Source organism: Galeopterus variegatus, unplaced genomic scaffold, assembly GCF_000696425.1.
Source record: "Galeopterus variegatus unplaced genomic scaffold, G_variegatus-3.0.2 Scaffold2890, whole genome shotgun sequence".
Taxonomy (NCBI): domain Eukaryota; kingdom Metazoa; phylum Chordata; class Mammalia; order Dermoptera; family Cynocephalidae; genus Galeopterus; species Galeopterus variegatus.
The window spans coordinates 24,443-43,704 of record NW_007729001.1 but is presented as its reverse complement, the minus strand read 5'-3'; the positions used below and the strand labels follow the sequence as shown (position 1 = coordinate 43,704).

General features: G+C 35.5%; 1 protein-coding gene across 2 annotated transcripts; it reads left to right on the top strand.

Annotated features, from left to right (window-relative positions):
• Positions 1-2,210: 2,210 nt before the first annotated feature.
• ABHD13 (abhydrolase domain containing 13) lies at positions 2,211-16,309 on the top strand. Of its 2 annotated transcripts, none has more exons than XM_008583347.1 (2): positions 2,211-2,459; positions 11,235-16,309. In XM_008583347.1, the coding sequence occupies exon 2, from the start codon at positions 11,255-11,257 to the stop codon at positions 12,266-12,268; it is 1,014 nt and encodes a 337-aa protein (XP_008581569.1). In that variant the 5' UTR covers positions 2,211-2,459; positions 11,235-11,254; the 3' UTR covers positions 12,269-16,309. The 2 variants fall into 2 exon arrangements, with proteins under 2 accessions (XP_008581569.1, XP_008581570.1); XM_008583348.1 differs by lacking the exon at positions 2,211-2,459 and adding an exon at positions 11,061-11,148.
• The last annotated feature ends 2,953 nt before the right edge of the window (positions 16,310-19,262 follow it).

The following is a 19,262-nucleotide window of genomic DNA, read 5'->3' as shown; positions in this document are numbered from 1 at the left end:
CACTGCTCTTCGCGCCGGCGCAGTGGTGATGGGGGGGGGGCGGGGGCGGGGCCCCCGGGACCGTGACGTCATGGGGCCGATGCTCGCAGGCGCAGTGTCTCTCCGGATGGGCGCCGGGAGCGGAAGGAGGACCGGAGGGAGCCTGAAGCTGTCACTGCAAAGACAGCTCCCGTTGAACTGTGCGACAGGTGCTCTTTGCAAGCAGTTGACCCACACACGAGTGGATTGCGTCTTTGAGCGAAACCGAAGAGCACTTCGTTTACTGGCTTGTTTCTAGGACCCTGAGCTTTCCTAGCTCTTGTTCTCTGTGTGTAAAACATTTCACTGGTTGACTGTTAAAGCGCCAAGGAGAGAAGTCATCCTCATTCCCCAAACGCTGCTGTTACATTTAGATAGAAAAATACGCTTTGGCAAAATTTTCTAAGGCTGATTTTTATGATATTTGCTACTGTTATCTGAGTTCTTATGTCTTAATACAGAAATAATTCATAATAATACATAATTTATAATACAGAAACAAACAGTTAAATGCCCAGAACTATCCGTTCAAGAATTCAATATGAAGTTATTTGACAAACTTTTACCGAGCACCTATTATGATATAGTAATTGCGTGAGATACTCAGGAGTGAGATGAAAACGAATTCAGTCCTTACGTTCCAGGAGCCGTTGATTTCCATTGAAATTTTGCTATGGTCTGTCCTATTCCACCATGGAGAATTGAGAAATTATCCCCAATTAATGGTTAAATAAATTTTAGAATTATTTCCTTTTAGTATAAAATATTTCTGCCTTAAGATGAAAGTGAATTTTGCTGTAATGGGCTTTAATAAAACTTTTAGAGCTGCCCTGAGGGGTTGTTTAATGTACAAAAACCTCATTTTATAAAGTTGACATTTAATTCACAGTGCTAGTTGCTAGAGAAGCTAGAACCCTGGGCTCCTAACACAACAACATCCGTTTATTTTCTTTGTCTAATTCTCCTAAATTACCTATTTCTCTGAAATCATCTGCGATGTTTTAAAGTCACATGATAACTGTTTTGTGAATAATTTCTCGACCTACTATTCAACTTAATTATCAGTTTACTTTGGAGGAGTGCCCAACTGTGTTAAGTTAGAGGAGTCTCCATCTGGCAACTGAGAGGGCACTTGTCTGTGTGCGTTTCAACATCAACTGAGCTCCTACAGTGTCAGAGACTGGACTTTTAGTGCTGAGAGGAAACATGAATTATGAAAACAGACAACCTCCAAATTAATTCAATGTACAGTCTCCAATTTATTATGTTATTTTAGCTACTTAGTTAAAAGAGAATCAAGGGTTTTTCACTAAGTATCTTCTAGTTTGTTGTGATTATTCGTTTATTTATGTAAATGGGCTACTTTAGTGCTTGTCACTTATTAGGTGTTCAACAATGGGAAGCTATTAATCAAGAGTCCAGCTTTGAGCTGGAGCTCTAGATCTGGTAGCAGAATACATGCGTTAAAAAGCAAACAAAGAACAACAGAAACTAATGAAATATCCTCTGTATGTATAATACAGGGTGCACAGAATAGTGAACGACGGGGGGGGGGGGAGGACAGATATCTGTAAACAAACAACTCAGTACCATTTGGTGCACAGGGTGATTGGCAGTGAAGCTAAGGAAGCTCAAGGTTTTAAAGGGCCCATTAGTGGGGCCACTCTCAAGACCCCCTAACAACGTATTCCCATGGTCTTGTAAAATTTGCAAAAATAAGGTAATTTTGCATTCTTTCTTTTTAAATGGGCCCTACATATTGTACAAGGTTCAGGTCTCACAGAAAACCTGCATGTGCCCTCGAAGGTCTACTCTCACAGAGGTGAAAAAAAGAAAAATAGTTACGGCAGCACTTTAAATCCTGGAACTTCGACACCCTAACAACCGTGGGAGGTAGACACAGTTTCTTCTGTAAAAACTGCGTCCCGCAGAGCGATCTGGTGCGCTCTCCGAGGTCACCGGCTCCGGGTCGGCCCTACCCGGGGTCGAGTACGGCTCTTTCTCACCCCGGAGGCCTCGGGTGTGGGACGGGAGGTTCCCCCGGTGCTCGGAGAGAGACCGAGAGGCGGTGAGCCTTCAGTCGCGGGGCAGGGAGCGGCGCTGAGGTCTAGTTTCCGTCTGGGCCACCGTCACGGAACTCCGGCCAGCCGCTTGTGCGCATGCCCAGGAGGGCGGGCTGGGTTCCCGCTCCCGAGAGGAAGACGGAGAACAGGTTATGTGCGAGCCGGCGGGGGCATTTGCCGGCGACACCCAAGCGGGGGCCGGAAGTGGAGCAGCCGACGGCCGCGCCGCAGGAGCTCCGGGGTAGATTGTGGCGACGGCGGCGACCCCTCGGCTGGAGGAGGACGATGAGGAGCGACGGAAGCGGCGCGGGGGAACGCTGCTGCGCGGCGCCCGGTTTCGTGCCCGCGGCCCACTGCGCAGCCTACCCGCAAGTCTGAGTAAGTGCGGCCCCGGGGAGTCCGCACCTTCCAGGGGGTCGCGGGGAGCCGGCGGCGCGAAGCCCTTCCAACATGTTGGTGCCACTGCCTTGATTCTTGCTGAGGCACCAGCAGTTTTACCCATCATTGCATATGCACCATCAGTCTGAATGCAGAACAGAATGTCTTAATATTATTATGAGTATAATATTGATCTTGTGGACTTCTTGAAAGGATCTTGGGGACTCCAGGACTCTGACCACCTTTTGAGAACCTTGGTATAGAAAGATCTGGGAGTTAGTAGGAACCGCAGAATAAGTAAGTCAGATATATACGGTGCAATACAGCGTACACGTTTACAATACAAAATAATTAGAATAATTAGAATTTAATTTATGGGATAGATCCAAACTTTATTAAAATATAATTTTATCTGTGATAAAAATTAGATTTGTCCAGTTTACTCCATAGTTATTATGGCAATAATAATTAAAATCCATCCACTTCCATTGTGTGAATTCAATTTTTGATATATTTGTTATTCTTTATTTTTAATTTGGATAAAATATTACTAAGAGCCTTAAATATGTTTATAATTATAATATACTAAGGATTTAAGTAAATATAGTACATAGTTCTTAATTTGAAGAATGCAAGTTTCTGGGGGAAAAGGAAATAAAGTTATATAGTTAGTATAGAACAGTGGTTCTCAAAAATTTGATCTTAGGACCCCTTTACATTTTAAAAAAGTTATTGAGGGTCCCTGAATTTTAGTATGTATGGATTGTGTAGGTATTTATTCTGTTAAAAATTAACACCGGGAGTTTATAAAATATTCAATTTAATTAAAAATAACAATTATTTATTACGTATTAACATAAATCACATTTTATGTGAAACAACCATAATTGCAAAAAATAGGAGTATGGAATTGTTTCACTTTTTGTAAATAGCTTTAATGTCTGCTCAATAGAAGACAGGCAGATTATCATATGTTTCTGAATTCCGGCTCTTTTAGGTGAAATATAGGAAGAAAATCAGAGTCACTCAAATACGTAGTTGCAAAGGGAGGGGTAGTTTAATAGTCTTCTCAGAGAACTGTAGATACTTTTTAGTACTACTCTAACACTCAACAGGTGGTAGTTCCTTCAAGGTCAGTTATATTGTGGCGTCTGTAACCTATATCAAAGAAGTTTTCATCTGTTACCTTAAAATCTATTGCTTTATCTTATAATGAATTATTTACTCACATCTAATTGATTTTGTGTCATCATTGGTCATTTGGAATATATTGGATTACTGAGTTATGCAGATTCTTCCAAATGGTGACAGTTAATGGATTATTGTAAATCACATTTGTTAATATCACAACCACCACAATGCCATCAGAAAAGTTTCTAAGTGTTGAGGAGCTTTTGGCAACTTCACGGATTTTCCAGAAAATGTCTACCAAACACCTAAGTCTTAATAATCATAATTTGTCAATTGTCGGGCCAACCCGGTGGCGCACTGCTACAGTGCGCCGCTTGAGAGCACGGCGGCGCTCCCGCTGAGGGTTCAGATCCCACATACAGACCGGTTCCCGCTCACTGGCTGAGCAAGGTGCGGGCGCAACACTGAGGGTTGCGATCCCGTTGCCGGTCGGGTCCGGTACGGGCGCGACACTGAGGGTTGCGATCCGTTGCCGGACACGAAAAAAGACAAAAAAGGATAATTTGTCAATTGTCTTTTTAAATAATAATGTTGGCTAAAAACAGCTAGTTCCACCCAGAATTCAAATATATTTCGGTACACACCCACGAAGGCTTTATGTGCACTTCTCACTTTGTCACGCATTTGTCACACATATTAAAAAGATGTGTATTTATTGGTTGAGATATAATTCAGTTAGTAATTTTTAGTGCTTCAATGACATTCATAAGTAAAACTGGCTTTTTTCCCCTTGTTACTGTGAATTCATAGTGATAAAGAACACAGTGACTCCAACATGTTGGTGCCACTGCCTTGATTCTTGCTGAGGCACCAGCAGTTTTACCCATCATTGCATATGCACCATCAGTCTGAATGCAGAACAGAATGTCTTAATATTATTATGAGTATAATATTGATCTTGTGGACTTCTTGAAAGGATCTTGGGGACTCCAGGACTCTGACCACCTTTTGAGAACCTTGGTATAGAAAGATCTGGGAGTTAGTAGGAACCTTAATTAAAGCTCATCCAGTTCATCTGTTGTAATTTCTTCTATACTATCCTTTCCAAGTATTATTTAGATTATGCTGAATATCAGAATATGCTAAATGAATAAAAATGAGTGGCGTAGACAGTTGTTTGATGCAAAGTAAGAGAGTTTCTTAACCTTGAAGTTGTGCTTTGTCCTATTTTTTTTAAAGTTTGCATAAGTTTCCACTTGTATTCAATAGGTAATCAAGCTTGATAAAATTCAGAGATTATTAAAATTAGGTTGTAAAGGACACATAATTAAGGTTTTGATTTTCTTTTGCTATATTTAAGGACACTCGTGACCTTTCTTTGATTTTCTTTGTCTCCTCTATAATTAAATGAACTTATGTGCAGGTATAGAGGTCTGCATCTGTTTTCTGAGTAGCTCATGAGTTGCTTGAGAGCTACTTAGTAGATCATGAGCTACTCAAGACAAGGACTGTAGAACATTTATCATTTTTAAATACCCTACAGTGCCTAGGTACTGTGATTCACATAGCAGGTGTCTGCACATATCATTTGTGGCATTTTCTTTAGTCTTTGTATGGTGTGGTAGTCTGTGTTGGAATCTCATGACCATCCCCTTAGGAAGAGGCTGGGAAACTAACTATAGGACTGCCTCCATCGTGTCCAGACTGGGTGTGACAACTCCCCTGGGGGCCTGCAGTGGTATTCTCAGGTCTCATATCATTAGGAGTGGGCATAATTTTGGTCTTTCATCCTTATTTTTTTTAAGTGTCATTTGATAAAATAGTTATTTAAATATTTTCCTTAAAAATGGAATAATTTGTGATCCTCTGAGTACATAGATGAGGGAGCAGGTAAGATAATCAGTGGAGATCAGATGAGCATGGCCATCACACACTCAGGTGACTTATCATTTTGTTAACACTGCTAGCTAGCATGGTGATCTGACAGCTTTACGGTTCAAATTGTTTTTATTTTTGGTCTTTAATTGGTTGTTGTATACCCGTAGTGGACTTAAATTTAAAGACAGGAAGCATACAGAGCAGTAGTGGTGTCTGACAGCTTTACGGTTCAAATTGTTTTTATTTTTGGTCTTTAATTGGTTGTTGTATACCCATAGTGGACTTAAATTTAAAGACAGGAAGCATACAGAGCAGTAGTGGTGACTATCACAAGTTACTTAAGACCATAAAATTCTCAAGATGGTTATTACTGTATCTTTAAATTGCATCATATGATCAATGTTCTTATATAACATTTCAAGATGTCTCTAATATTTCAAAACCATTCTTTTAAAAGGAAAATAATGATAAATATATCTGTCTGTACATTATAATAAAGATTAGTCATGGATTCAGTAGATTATTTCCTAATAATACCAATATGACACCTCAGACCACTTCATTTAGAAAGAAAGCACAAAAAATATTATTTAAATATAAGACTGATGCATGTTATAATGAGGTACTTACTTTTGATACTGTAATACATAATTAACAACTATTTTGATACTGTTAACACATAAATTTTAGTCTACATACTATATATTAAGACTCAAAATCAAACCTGTATTTTTAAAAATGTATTTATGTACACACCATGCTTTTTCATAATTAATGTAAAGCATGCAAAATACTGGGTGGGGAGGAAAATAAGTTTAGTTTTGGGTAAGTCTGAGGTGTCAGTGAAGCATCAGGTACTTGAGGAACGGATAAGTTGAGTTGAAAGTAGATGTGTCTACTGGGACTAATTCACACACAGGTGTGATAGTTGGATCCATGAGAAGGAATGAAATGACTGAGGGAAAGAATGCAGTAATTCAAAAGACAGTGGACAAGACCTTGGGAAATGCTTACATTTAGGGGATAGGTCAGAGAGAAACAGGAATTTGAATATACTTGAAGCTGGAGGAGGAAACGGGGATTGCCACTTTGGGGGTGGGGTGTTGTAATATGGATTGAGAAAAATCCATTGGATTTATTAGCAGGTGAGGTTTACTTTTTATAAGAGAGCTCGCTTAACAGATTCCCAGATAGTTAAGTAATTAAGGAGTTACTGGGAGTAGTTGAAAGTCACAGATTGATGGGCTTTTGAAATGTTTGACATGTGAGATCAGGTGCAGAATTGAGAAATGGATTTAGCCATAAGGTTAAAAGTACACATCCAAAAATGATGTAAAGAGTAATGGATGATGAGAGGTTATTGACTATATTTCTGTGTTCTATGTGGAACAGGTCTAATGTTCTTTACCACTAAGCAACCCTTGTATTTGGTATAAACTTTGATTTAACTTTGGGTATATTAAACTCATCATTTTTCCTTCATTGTTTATGATGCTAAGATGTTATCCGAAAATACATTTCAGCATGCAAAAGAACTTGACAAATAATCCTTCTCTTCTGATGATATATTTCACAAACGTTTTGCCACATAGGACATACTTTAAAGGATAACTTATTGCCTCGTTCATTCTGCATGACGAGCAACAGTGGTTTTGGAGTTGGCTGGACATTCACACTCACAAGACCCAATAGACCATACCAGGCACCAGCCTCTCCCTGCTTTGTTGAAAGAGAAGGGATAAAAGGCCAGCATGTCAGCATCAGGTGTGTTGTTCCGAGGTCTGGGGAATGATGACACATGGGTAGGAGTGGACGCCACCCTGTCTTAACTGCTGCATGCTCTACAGGAAACAGTGTCTCTTGTAATAACACATGGGCATGGCACCAGGTCTCAGCCAGTTATAAGTCATATCCCACTCAGGCCCCTATTTATACTTCCCACTGGGCACATACAGCCCTGAACACTGTCCTCTCAATCTGGATATAGCTCACCAACAAATCATTTTTACCACAAACAGTGTTGCTTAGAAACATGGCTGGTATCTCACCTTTATCAGGTTTCCAGGGAAACAGCGCCGGAAGGTTAACTAGAGGTCATTTTTTATATGGAGAAGGAAAAAGGTTTTGTTAACCTTTTACTCACACTGATTTATTGACAAGATAATGCTGGCTGTAGGATTTATACAGTTGACTTTATTAGAGCCAGTATTCATTTTCATTGACTACTATAACTGCAGGTCTATATGAAGTTGTTTAAACATCTCGGCAGATGGCTTATAGTAATTGTGCTTTGCTGTTAGTTTCAGCAAATTTAGTAAATAAAAAAAAAACCTCTTGATACTGTTTGCTTGTTCCAGTTCCTTTAAAAGCATCTTTGAGGTCGAGGTCTCATACAGATGAGGGAGCAGAAATTAGTGGCAAATTGGGTTAGGTAAAAACAGGACTGTCTGTGAGCAGAGGTCTCATTCTACATCACCAGTATATCACAACATATTTAAAGAGAAGACACTTACCCCAGAGCAGTTTTTATTAACCAGTTAAAATTGACTTCCATTTGGTATTACTCAAAATGAACTGACTTTTATTCTGACTTCCATAGTAACAATCCTTTGTAAATTTAAGTCATTTAGTTAAAGTTGACATTTCAGGAATGCTTTGTGGAAAAGTATAAGTTTATTCTTTATTATTCCTAACCAGTAAACAAATATGCCATTTTTCTGATGTCCAGTCTTAAACATATATGCCCACTGCTCAGAATATTCTTATGTTTTCTTAGAAATCTAATGATGCAGATGCATTACTGGATTATTCATTTAAAAAACATTTAGTCTTGAGTATAAGTAAAGTGCTATTCTAGCCATTAGGGATACAGTAGTGAAAAAGAGAAGCACAGTTCCTGGCTTACAGATTTAAAGTCAGTGTTGTTTGCTGAAATTAGAAATTAAAGAGGCTACTAAAAGAAAAACAAACAAACAAAAAACTTTTCAAAACTCAGTAGTTGAAAGTTTTAGCTATATAGGTTTAATCTAAACAGATTTAAATATAGGATTTGAATTTCAAAATGTGCTTATCCATGTATATGGGGCTTTATATTTTATCTCGTGTTGTAATAGTTTTTTCTTAATAGGAACTTCTATTTGAAAACTTAGTCAGTTCACCCATTTATCCAGGTATAGATAACCATTATGCTTTGCTACACCCTCATGAAATTCCTAGATTTCTCTTGTCTTACAGGTACTTGGTAAATTCTGATTTTGATATTAATTTGAGCAGAACACAGTTAAGAAAGGAGTAGTAGAACCAGAACTATTAGTCACAAAAGCAAAGTTAATATGTCTATAGCATTTATAAATGCTTTTGTTACTAATTTTACTTGATATTGCTGACCAGCCTTATATGTAAGCACTTTTTAAGTTCCCATTTTTCTCGTTTTTGAAATACTCATTTTACTCATTTTTTTAAATTCTCGTCTTACTTTGTCTTTATCACCTATTTTCAGCCTGGAAATAGGTGATAAATACAAAGTAATTCAGCAAGTATATGGCATAGCAAAGACTTTAAGAGTAATGGAATTTTAGTGTATTTCTGATACCTCTGTCATAAATGATTGACTAGGCTATGAGAAAACAGTAAAATTTTTATATTTTTTACTAAAGAAATATTTTCAATAGTATCTTTTATCAAATATTGTATCATATAGTACATCTTATTTAATAGTGTGTTATTTTATATCAAATATTAATATATAGCAAAATATTAAAATATATCAAAAATAGTATCGTATTTTATGTCAAATATTGCAGTGCTAATGTATACATATTCAATCTCATACCTTGTTTTGTTAGTCCTAATCATTACATAAAAATTAAAAGTATTTTAGTGTATGTATAAAGTTAATGACAGTGTTTTCAGATTAACCCAAAACATTTCTGGGCACAAACCAAAATTGTTCAGACATCACTATACTTAAAAAAAATAAAATTAAGTAAACATTAGATTAGAAGTTTAAGTGACCAGATATGCATGTTGTGTGCTACAAAGGAGTTTAAAGTCGTCCTGTCTAATTTAAGCTGTTGACAAATAGCAATGGTAGATTACTGAACGATGAAATAATTCAGGCTTTTTACTTGGATGCTATAATTTATCTTATTTTAATCTAATTTTTATCCAGATTTAATACTGGTGTTGAGGTATTATTTATATACTGTTTAAACTGGATTTTTTATTTTACCCTCCATACATGCTTTTCCTTTGATTACTTGTAGTGCTCACTGTAGTAATACTTGCTAACAGTGGGTGGCAGTGTTGATTTCTGGGAAACAAGAAAAATTGCTATGTTGTTGCTTCATGTTCAAAAAAAATTTGTTTTAATAAGAATTTAAATCTGAAAGTCTAGGTTTAGTGAAATAATAGTGAAAAAGCAAATTTATTAACTCATCCAACTCATTGTCTTTATAACTAATATAATTTAACTTGATTTTATGATTTTTTTCCAGTGTTTAAATCTAATTTGGTACATACTCAAATGTCACATATGTTAGCTTCTGACATAAAATAAAATTTTTAAAACCAGTCATTAAAAATTATTTGTAAAAATTAAGAATAATTTCTTTATGATAGTTTTGTCAGTGAAATGTAATTTAGTATTTTTAAAAATATGGTTAGTAAACATAAGTAGATGAATAGCACATAAGAAAACTTGTAAAATATCTTCTCTTTTTTTGCCTTTTTAAGACAACATACATAAACTTCTTGATTTGATAACAAAGAAAATTCTTTTGATAGTTTTTTATTTTTTTTATATTGGTTATATTTTTCAGTAACCTTTAAAAATTTTTTTTCCAGGAAGTCACTTTACTTCATTTATCTCTGGTTCTCAGAGAATTTCTGCGTGTTTGTTTTACATTTATCCCCCAAGTATTTTTTTGCCTTATCAGTACATCATAGCAATCTGTGTTGACCACATGGTGTGAAACTTCAATAAGAATTGATATAAAAGATATTGCATATCTCATGACACTATATATCTGAAATTTATTTTTAATCAAGTGTGAAAGACAAATCATGAAATCTTTTCTTAAAAATAATACACTATTTGAATCTAATGGTTAATTTAAATAAGTAAGTTTAGCTGTGAAAGCTTCCAGGTAGAGGGGGAGATATTTTTATTCTTTCTTACCCGAGTTTGTTTAGTTATAATTTTTTTCTATAACATAAGAAAATTGACAATAAATTATAATGGATTGGTCTTGCTAGATTAGAATCTGTTAACCACCTCTTTAATGAAATTTGTCCTAGACGTACATAGCTTAGCAATAGATGTACCATGAGTTTTGGAGTCATACTTGCCTGCCCCCCCTACTCTTCCACCTGGAGAGTTGGGATGATGGCCAATTCCTTTATGCCCCAGAGCCTCCATTTCCTCATAGAAAAATTTGAGAGTATGACATCAACTTAGCTTTCTGTCAAATCAGTGAGAATACATAAATGAAAGTACCTGGTAGTAAATAAGCACTTTTTAAAAAATGAATATAATTTGGTGAATATTTATGTTTCATACATACAACTGTGGAGGAGTACAGTAGAAAGGAGACCGTCGTGAACAGAAGGGGCAGGGGAATCTCAGCCACCAGTTATGTGGATGCACTGATGTAGGCTCCCAAGGATACACCCTGTATAGGTTAGTACATTGTGGATCTTACTTTTAAAATAATAGTTATATGTTGAATTATTGATTTCTCTCTCTCTTTCTCTCTCTCTCTCTAGGATATATACAGAGAGCTACAATGGAAAAGTCCTGGATGCTGTGGAACTTTGTTGAAAGATGGCTAATAGCCTTGGCTTCATGGTCTTGGGCTCTCTGCCGTATTTCTCTTTTACCTTTAATAGTGACCTTTCATCTGTATGGAGGCATTATCTTACTTTTGTTAATATTCGTATCAATAGCTGGTATCTTATATAAATTCCAGGATGTATTACTTTATTTTCCAGAACAGCCATCCTCTTCACGTCTTTATGTTCCCATGCCCACTGGTATTCCACATGAAAACATTTTCATCAGAACCAAAGATGGAGTACGTCTAAATCTTATTTTGATAAGGTACACTGGAGACAGTTCACCCTATTCCCCAACTATAATTTATTTTCATGGGAATGCAGGCAACATAGGTCACAGGTTACCAAATGCATTGCTCATGTTGGTGAACCTCAAAGTTAATCTTTTGCTTGTTGATTATCGAGGATATGGAAAAAGTGAAGGAGAGGCAAGCGAAGAAGGACTCTACTTAGATTCTGAAGCTGTGCTAGACTATGTGATGACTAGACCTGACCTTGATAAAACAAAAATTTTTCTTTTTGGCCGTTCCTTGGGAGGAGCAGTGGCTATTCATTTGGCTTCCGAAAATTCACATAGGATTTCAGCCATTATGGTGGAGAACACATTTTTAAGCATACCACATATGGCCAGCACTTTATTTTCATTCTTTCCAATGCGTTACCTTCCTTTATGGTGCTACAAAAATAAGTTTTTGTCCTACAGAAAAATCTCTCAGTGCAGAATGCCTTCACTTTTCATCTCTGGACTCTCTGACCAATTAATCCCACCAGTAATGATGAAGCAACTTTATGAACTCTCCCCATCTCGGACTAAGAGATTAGCCATTTTTCCAGATGGGACTCACAATGACACATGGCAGTGCCAAGGCTATTTCACTGCCCTGGAGCAGTTCATCAAAGAAGTTGTAAAGAGTCACTCTCCTGAAGAAATGGCAAAGACTTCATCTAATGTGACAATTATATAATGTTCCCCTTATTAAGTTAATGCGCTGTATTTTAAGTTGTTCAGAATGATAAAGAATGTTCGTTTCTAGAAGTGTATGTCTGTACTTGTCTGAAGAGGGACATTAAACTTTGAAAGGACTTCAGTGCTCCTTTAAGATGATCCAAATCGTTTTTTTTACATTTGAAGAACTACAGTTCTTGGGATTATTTCATACATTTTCATCAAAACTTTCAGTGTGGTTATGTATTCATATCCTTAGTTTAATATGTCAGTATAATAGAGATTATTCAAAAGTTTCTTGTTGCTAAAGTGATATAATCTATGTTACACTTAGATTAATAGCTGGGGATGAAAGGAGATATGTAAACAAGAAACCTTTGGGTATTATTCCTTTAGTAAATATTGGGACAATCATGGAAAGCAAACTTAGTTCTGTAACTGCATTTTTTACCTTAAAAGTTATAATGAAATGCATGATGGTATTTTATTCCTTGAATTATGCAATGCAACATTTTTAATGTAAATAGCACTGGCCATATACTAATGTATATGGTTTCCTGAGTTATATCTATTTTTATGTAAACTCTATTTTGTTTTTGGCAAGAAGTGAAATTGAGGCCTATGTGCAGGTTGCCATTGAATTTTGCTGTGGTCAGTGCCGAGATCCAGCTTTTTCTTCAAATAAATGGGACCCTGTTTTCCAATATAAATGTACTGTGTTTTTGTTAGGTATAAGTCTGGATCATGGCATGTAGAAATAGAAATTTAGAATTTTACTGCAGCTTTGCCATGCGTATTTGAACTTTTTAACATTTGTACTTTTGGTGGCAAAGAAAATTTTAGCTTCTGTCAATTTTGTATGTCTACAACTGAACTACTAATAGCAGTCACAATGAAGATTAGAATTTGCTTAAGAATTAAGTTAGGAAGGTTTATTGTTACATGATTGTACATACCATTTTACAAAAATTCCCACATTTGATTTTGAGTCCCAGTACCTAGATATAGCTAACCCACCTAAGGAGAGATGTCATTCATTGGACTTTTTAAAAAATAAAAGTTGCAAAAACAAAAGCAAAAAAACTGTGCTTGGTTTAATATTCCAATTAATTCCACAGAGCTCCTGTGTCAAAAGATAATTTTAGGAGTCTTAATTCATTCTAAAATTTTTTACATGTAGGAATGTGGGAATGAAGGCATTGTGGATCGTTTTGACATAGAACCTATTACCACGTTTAATAATTAATAGCTGTAGGTGGGAAATAGTATTTAGACATATAGAAGAGTAAGAAAATTCTTACTTAAAGTCCCTTGAAACTTGCAGGATTTACCTTAATAAAATTATAAGCTCAGAGGCATAATTGTGCCAAGTTGTTTCAAGCAGTCCTCAAAAATTAGATATAATTGAGCTCTGTACATTATTACGTCAGCTTTAACATATAACATTTTGAATATTTTAGCTATATTTATTGGCTTTCTGCAAGCAGCAAGAGCAGAGAAATAATGAGTCAATAATCTTGACCTCAATTTAAAACTCTTTTCATGGAGATAGGGCTAGAAATACTTTTGTTAAATAGCATTCTTATTCACTTTATTGCCAGTATTTAGAAAAAATAAATTATAGCAAGTATGATTTCTATAGAATAATGTTTTTCTATAAATTATTAATTGTAAAAGCCGTGCTTTTTAAAAAGAGTTGGTAACATATAGTGGAAGGTATATTTTGTATGTATAAATTCACCACAATTAAAGGCTACTTTTCATTTGTTGATTATTGTTACATAGAATGACTATCCTAAGTAGTAATGTATTAAAGAAAAAAATTAATACAACAAATTAAGACAACAAAATCTATATTTAGACATGAGCTTACCTGGCACACCTTATACTTATTTTTTAAAGTTTACAAAGTACCTTCTTATGTTTGCATGAAATCATTTAGTCTGCTACACTGTGGAGGAATTTATCAACTTTAGTTGTAAATACTATGCTGATGAAGTATAAAAGCTTTTTCTTCATCAGTTTTTGTTTTTATGCTGCTTTTTTTGTTTGTTCTTCATATTCCAGGTTTATAAACCATCTCTTTTATTCTTTTAAACCAGGACTTCAAAAGTTGTGGCGTACTTGTGTACCATCCTCTACCTTCATTCTTTTCTTAAAGAGGCTCTCTTTCTGCAGCAGAGGGCACAGGCTGTGTCTAGGGTTGTAGTACATCTTCCTTTACTAGCTTCTGTGTTTGAGACAATTTTCTTACATGGGAAAGGGTGGAAAACAAACTTTTTATCAGGGGTCCATGAAGCCTATGGCATCATTTTTTAAAACATTTCTTAGTTTGTAGCTGAATCAATTGGTCTTAGTAAAATGTGTCTTCTTCATGAATCACTTCTTCATTTTGGACCCATCTCTTAGTGGGGATGGAAGTGCATCCACCTTGTGTATTAATTTCTGGCTCATTTATCCCAGAGCAGCTATAGGACTTTACAAATGAATTTTAAATTATTAAACTACTGTAAGTTTGGAAATCCTGGAATGGTCTTAAATATGGTAAGATACAGTTAATTTAGAATAAAATCCACAATCTGGTATTTCAAAGAGGATTATTGGGAGGAAGAATGAAGAAAAAAGGATACTGGAAAGATGCTGCAGAATCAGGGAAGAAATAATTTGTGACAGGTAAAAAAAAGAAAATGCTAATAGGATAGAAGCATCTAGAAAGGGAAACGTGACACAGTTCTTAAATGTCACTATAGGAAATAACTGATGATGTTGGTGAAAAAGAAACTTAGTACAAAACAAAACATTTGAACACAAAGCTTTTCTGACAAAGAAAATGACTGGGGCACCTGACATTGCAACTACCCTGTGTTTTTGCAAATATATTTTTAACTGTAAAATCAACATTTTCATTAAAATGGTGTTCTGAATTTCATTACAGGGCAGCTTAAATTTATCATGATGAGCTGTAGACACTTGATAATTACACAAATTACAGCTTTGGTAATGGGTCACTGGAGTAATTTTAATATTTTTTGTTGGGAATCCATACCATCTGATGCCTTGTATTCATTTCTCATATTTGTAAGATTTGACTTGGGTAGTAATAGGTTTGGTGGAATTAAAGAATGAAGGCCATATTCAACTTTTTATGAATTACCTTGCAGCCTCAGACAGTTTAACAGTAGTTTATATTACTAAGTCCTATTCCTCTTTGAGGTTAGGAATAAATAAGATAAACTTTTTAAAAGGATGTCATAGAAGTCACTTTTTCATATAGGCCATAATTGAGATACTGAAATCCTCCACTGATTTTTCTCCTCTCTCTTTTTCTTGTTACGTTCGATAAGTATAAGAGAAAAACTCTGAAAGAAAAAATTATTCACAACCCTTTTAGATTATCCACTTAAATTTATGTATTTTCATATCACTCAGGTAAAGTTGGAAGTGACAAAGCACAGACATCTATTTTTTAAATTGATAGGGTAGAAAATGAAAAGCACTTCTGTTTATTCTTATTACCATATATGCACATTGTCTTAGCTAATCAGAAATAATACATTTATTTGTATGGCAAAATAAATGCAGTCCTTATACTAGTCAACACATTTTTGCCAAATGGCTCAAATATACCTCCATTTATATTTTGTATCTTAAAAATGTAGTTTAAAAATAGAACTATGTATAAGGGACACTTTTTTACAAAAAGTGCCATCTATACATATGTAACGGGTCAGTGTGTATTTGACATAATTTATAGCAGAATTTCTGTCAGTACAGCATATACTGAAAATTCAAGTTGTCTTCGACATGTTTAAGTATATTCAATATAAATAAGTTAATCCAATTTCATAATGTAAATCATATTTTTGTTATTTGACATATTTTATTTGAAGCAGTAATAAAATTTTATAACTCAAATTTGAATGTTTTAGTACATTGTGTGCTAATCATGGCAAGCAAACATTTACATTTGTTTTTTTCAATAAATTTCTTTTAAAATATACTTTATATTTTTCTGTACTGACATGCAATAAATTGATTCATTAAAAGTTTGATTAATGTCTTAAGATAGTTTGTACTCAGTCTTTTTATTAATTTTTTAAATTTTCTGTTAACTTAAATTCTATTATTATTGTAGGGCATTAAAGTTTCCTTAATGGTTAAATAAAATTCTGGAATTTGCACTGAAATTAATGAATTTTATCCCAGTAATCATGTGGATAAAGATAGGTAAGGTTTGTATTTCCTTTCCCCAAGAGTAGTAGTCTCCACATACACTTAATTTAGGCTAATATTAAAAATATTTTCTGTATGTGAACCACTAATGAGTGACTAGGATCCAAAGCATTTATTTAATTAGATGAATCTAGGAATGAATAGATTTTAACTGTTCATAATCATGTTGCCTCCAGATTTCACAAAGTATCTTTTCAAGAAATCTCAGTTATTTTTTCTCCCATTTGTGTTTTAGTTAATGTTTTTTGATGTTAAAATAGCCCCAAATTCACTCAACCTTTAGGGGTCTGTAGCTTGCTTTTCCTAGCAAGAAACCTGCGTGCTTGAGTAGTCTCAGAGTGAGTTCGATGATACGAGTGTGTGATGGACCTTAAATGGTACCCTGGAAGTGGAGATGAAGAATTTACTTATTGGAGATCATCTTTCCATGGGTAGATCTGGTGGGAAGTGAGTTTTCTCATTTACTTCTCTAAAAGATTGCCAATGTGAATCCCAAGGTGAAGCAGTTTTTATATCACTATTTCTTATAAAAGATAATTGTTTTTCCCATTTACATTTCACTGTCCAACTCTTTCTTTGCATTCTATTTCAACTTAAAAAGTGTGAGCAGGTAGATATGGTTAGAGAATGTAACTCCTATTTTACTGAGGGACAGAGAAGAAATTTTTTTGAATACTGACAAGTATAAGGCCCAGGTGTTGAATGGGTTAATGTCATTGAGTCCTCATGACAAACCTTTGGGTAATTTGTATCCCATTTTATAAAACAGGCTCAGAGTGGTTCAGTAACATGCTCAAGGTTACCCAGAATGAAGCTAAGATTTCAGTCCAGGTCTCTAATCCTAAGTCTAGGACAACTATACGTTTGCTCATTTACTCAATGAAGCAATTTGAAAATTTTTATACATGTTGGAATAGAGTTGAAACGTTGAAATGGAATTACAAGTGGGCCAGTTCTTCAGGATCATTCCCAAAGTACTGGCTGTGAACTGAAAATGAGAAGCATTATACAAATAACTACATTTTCTTCACAGTAGTTAAATATGCATTCCTGCAGGAAAATCTAGAAGTTAACCTTGTAAGACTTATCCTCTTTCCTCAGCCTTTTGTAGATAACCAAGGCTCAAAAAATTGGGGAGTTATCTTCATGAAGTGATTCCTGATACTTTTGAAACTGATCTCACTGTTTCCTTTGCCAATAAGATTTATTTTCCCAACCTTCCCACTGCTACCATACCAGTCCTTGAAATTATAATAACTAACATTTTTATTGAGTGCTTGTCTTGTACGAAGCATTATTCTGAGTTATTTTTGTCATTTATTAATAACTGAATAGTTTACAAACTGGTTTCTAACTTTTTGACCAGTGCCCTTGTTCATTTTAACTAGTTGGAAAAACTCCATGCTGTTTGTTATTCAAGGGAGTCCAGTGGCTGCATTTCTCAGTAGACCAAAGACTTACCTGCCTGTAGGATCCTTCACAAAACTGAACTAAACCTTGTAAAAGATATCTGTTTTTTCTATTTCATGAATCAGTCATTACTCTTCTATGTACTTACTTATGTCTGGTGCTTTAATATCTAGATCGAATGCCCTCCCACCTCTCTAGGCACCTGAGTCCCTGTCCCAAATATATGGTAGCTCTAGCAATAGATTTCTACCCTTTCTAAAGATCCATTGTACTTTAATACTTGTTTATATTCCATTTGGTTCTTTATTACATACTGTCTTATTTTTCTTTTGTGTATCTTCCTCCTGCAACAAACCAAGATCAGATAGGGCTATCATTTAATTCTTTTCTATGTTACATAGCATCTAGCACAGTGCTAAACTCCTTGTAGTCCTGAATACGTTTTCTGTATAGAATGGACTCACCGATTATAAAGTTCAAATTTTTCTCTCTTTAAGAAGCACAAAAACAATTACCGTAATATTTTATATTTCTTAAGGTTTAGACCTAGAATAGCAACAAACCTGGAAGTTACACACACCCTAAACCAATAAAGTAGAAATGTTGGAAGTTACGCATGCGATTAAATCATTTCAGAAAATAAAGGGGGCAAAAATTATGCAATCAATACGCCACTTGAGGTATCTACCTTAAGCTGAGCACAGGAAAGAGAGAAAGGTGTAAATGGGCTCAGGAAAGAGAGGAGCAGCACTCGGTGGATGTGGTGTGGCGCAGGGATGAGAGGAGATCAGTAAGCCTGGTGGTAGGCAGTGGGACTGGTTTTGGCTAAGAAGAGAAGAGCCAGAAAATCAGGAGGACACATCAGAGGAAGGTAGAAGAACCCCTTGCTGTGGGACATCTACCCTGGGTGATAATGACTGTGCCCCAGCTCTGATTTCTTTCCTTCCTTTTTTTTAATGTGTACTTGTGATTCTCTTTTTAAATATTTATCATCATCACTATTACTATTTTTAGAACAAATGAGATGTCCCAGGCACTTGAATTAGTGTGACACATTTTTCATTTTTTCTTGGCCTTTCTTTCCAAGACCTATTTCTTAAGGTGTGAATGAGTTCTATGCAAAGATCATTCATGCCTCCCAACAGGACAAACTGGATTACAGAGGAGGGCAGGGGAGTGTGAACTCTCTGGAGACAGTAAATGTTATGGACTGAAGGCGCACTAGCGCAGCGCGCCACCGGGCCGGCCCAGTGTGACACATTTTTCATTTTTTCTTGGCCTTTCTTTCCAAGACCTATTACTTAAGGTATGAATGAGTTCTATGCAAAGATCATTCATGCCTCCCAACAGGACAAACTGGATTACAGAGG

Excerpts from the sequence above, each read along its gene's own strand:
- ABHD13 (XM_008583347.1), top strand. The coding sequence starts at position 11,255 with ATGGAAAAGTCCTGGATGCTGTGGAACTTTGTTGAAAGATGGCTAATA.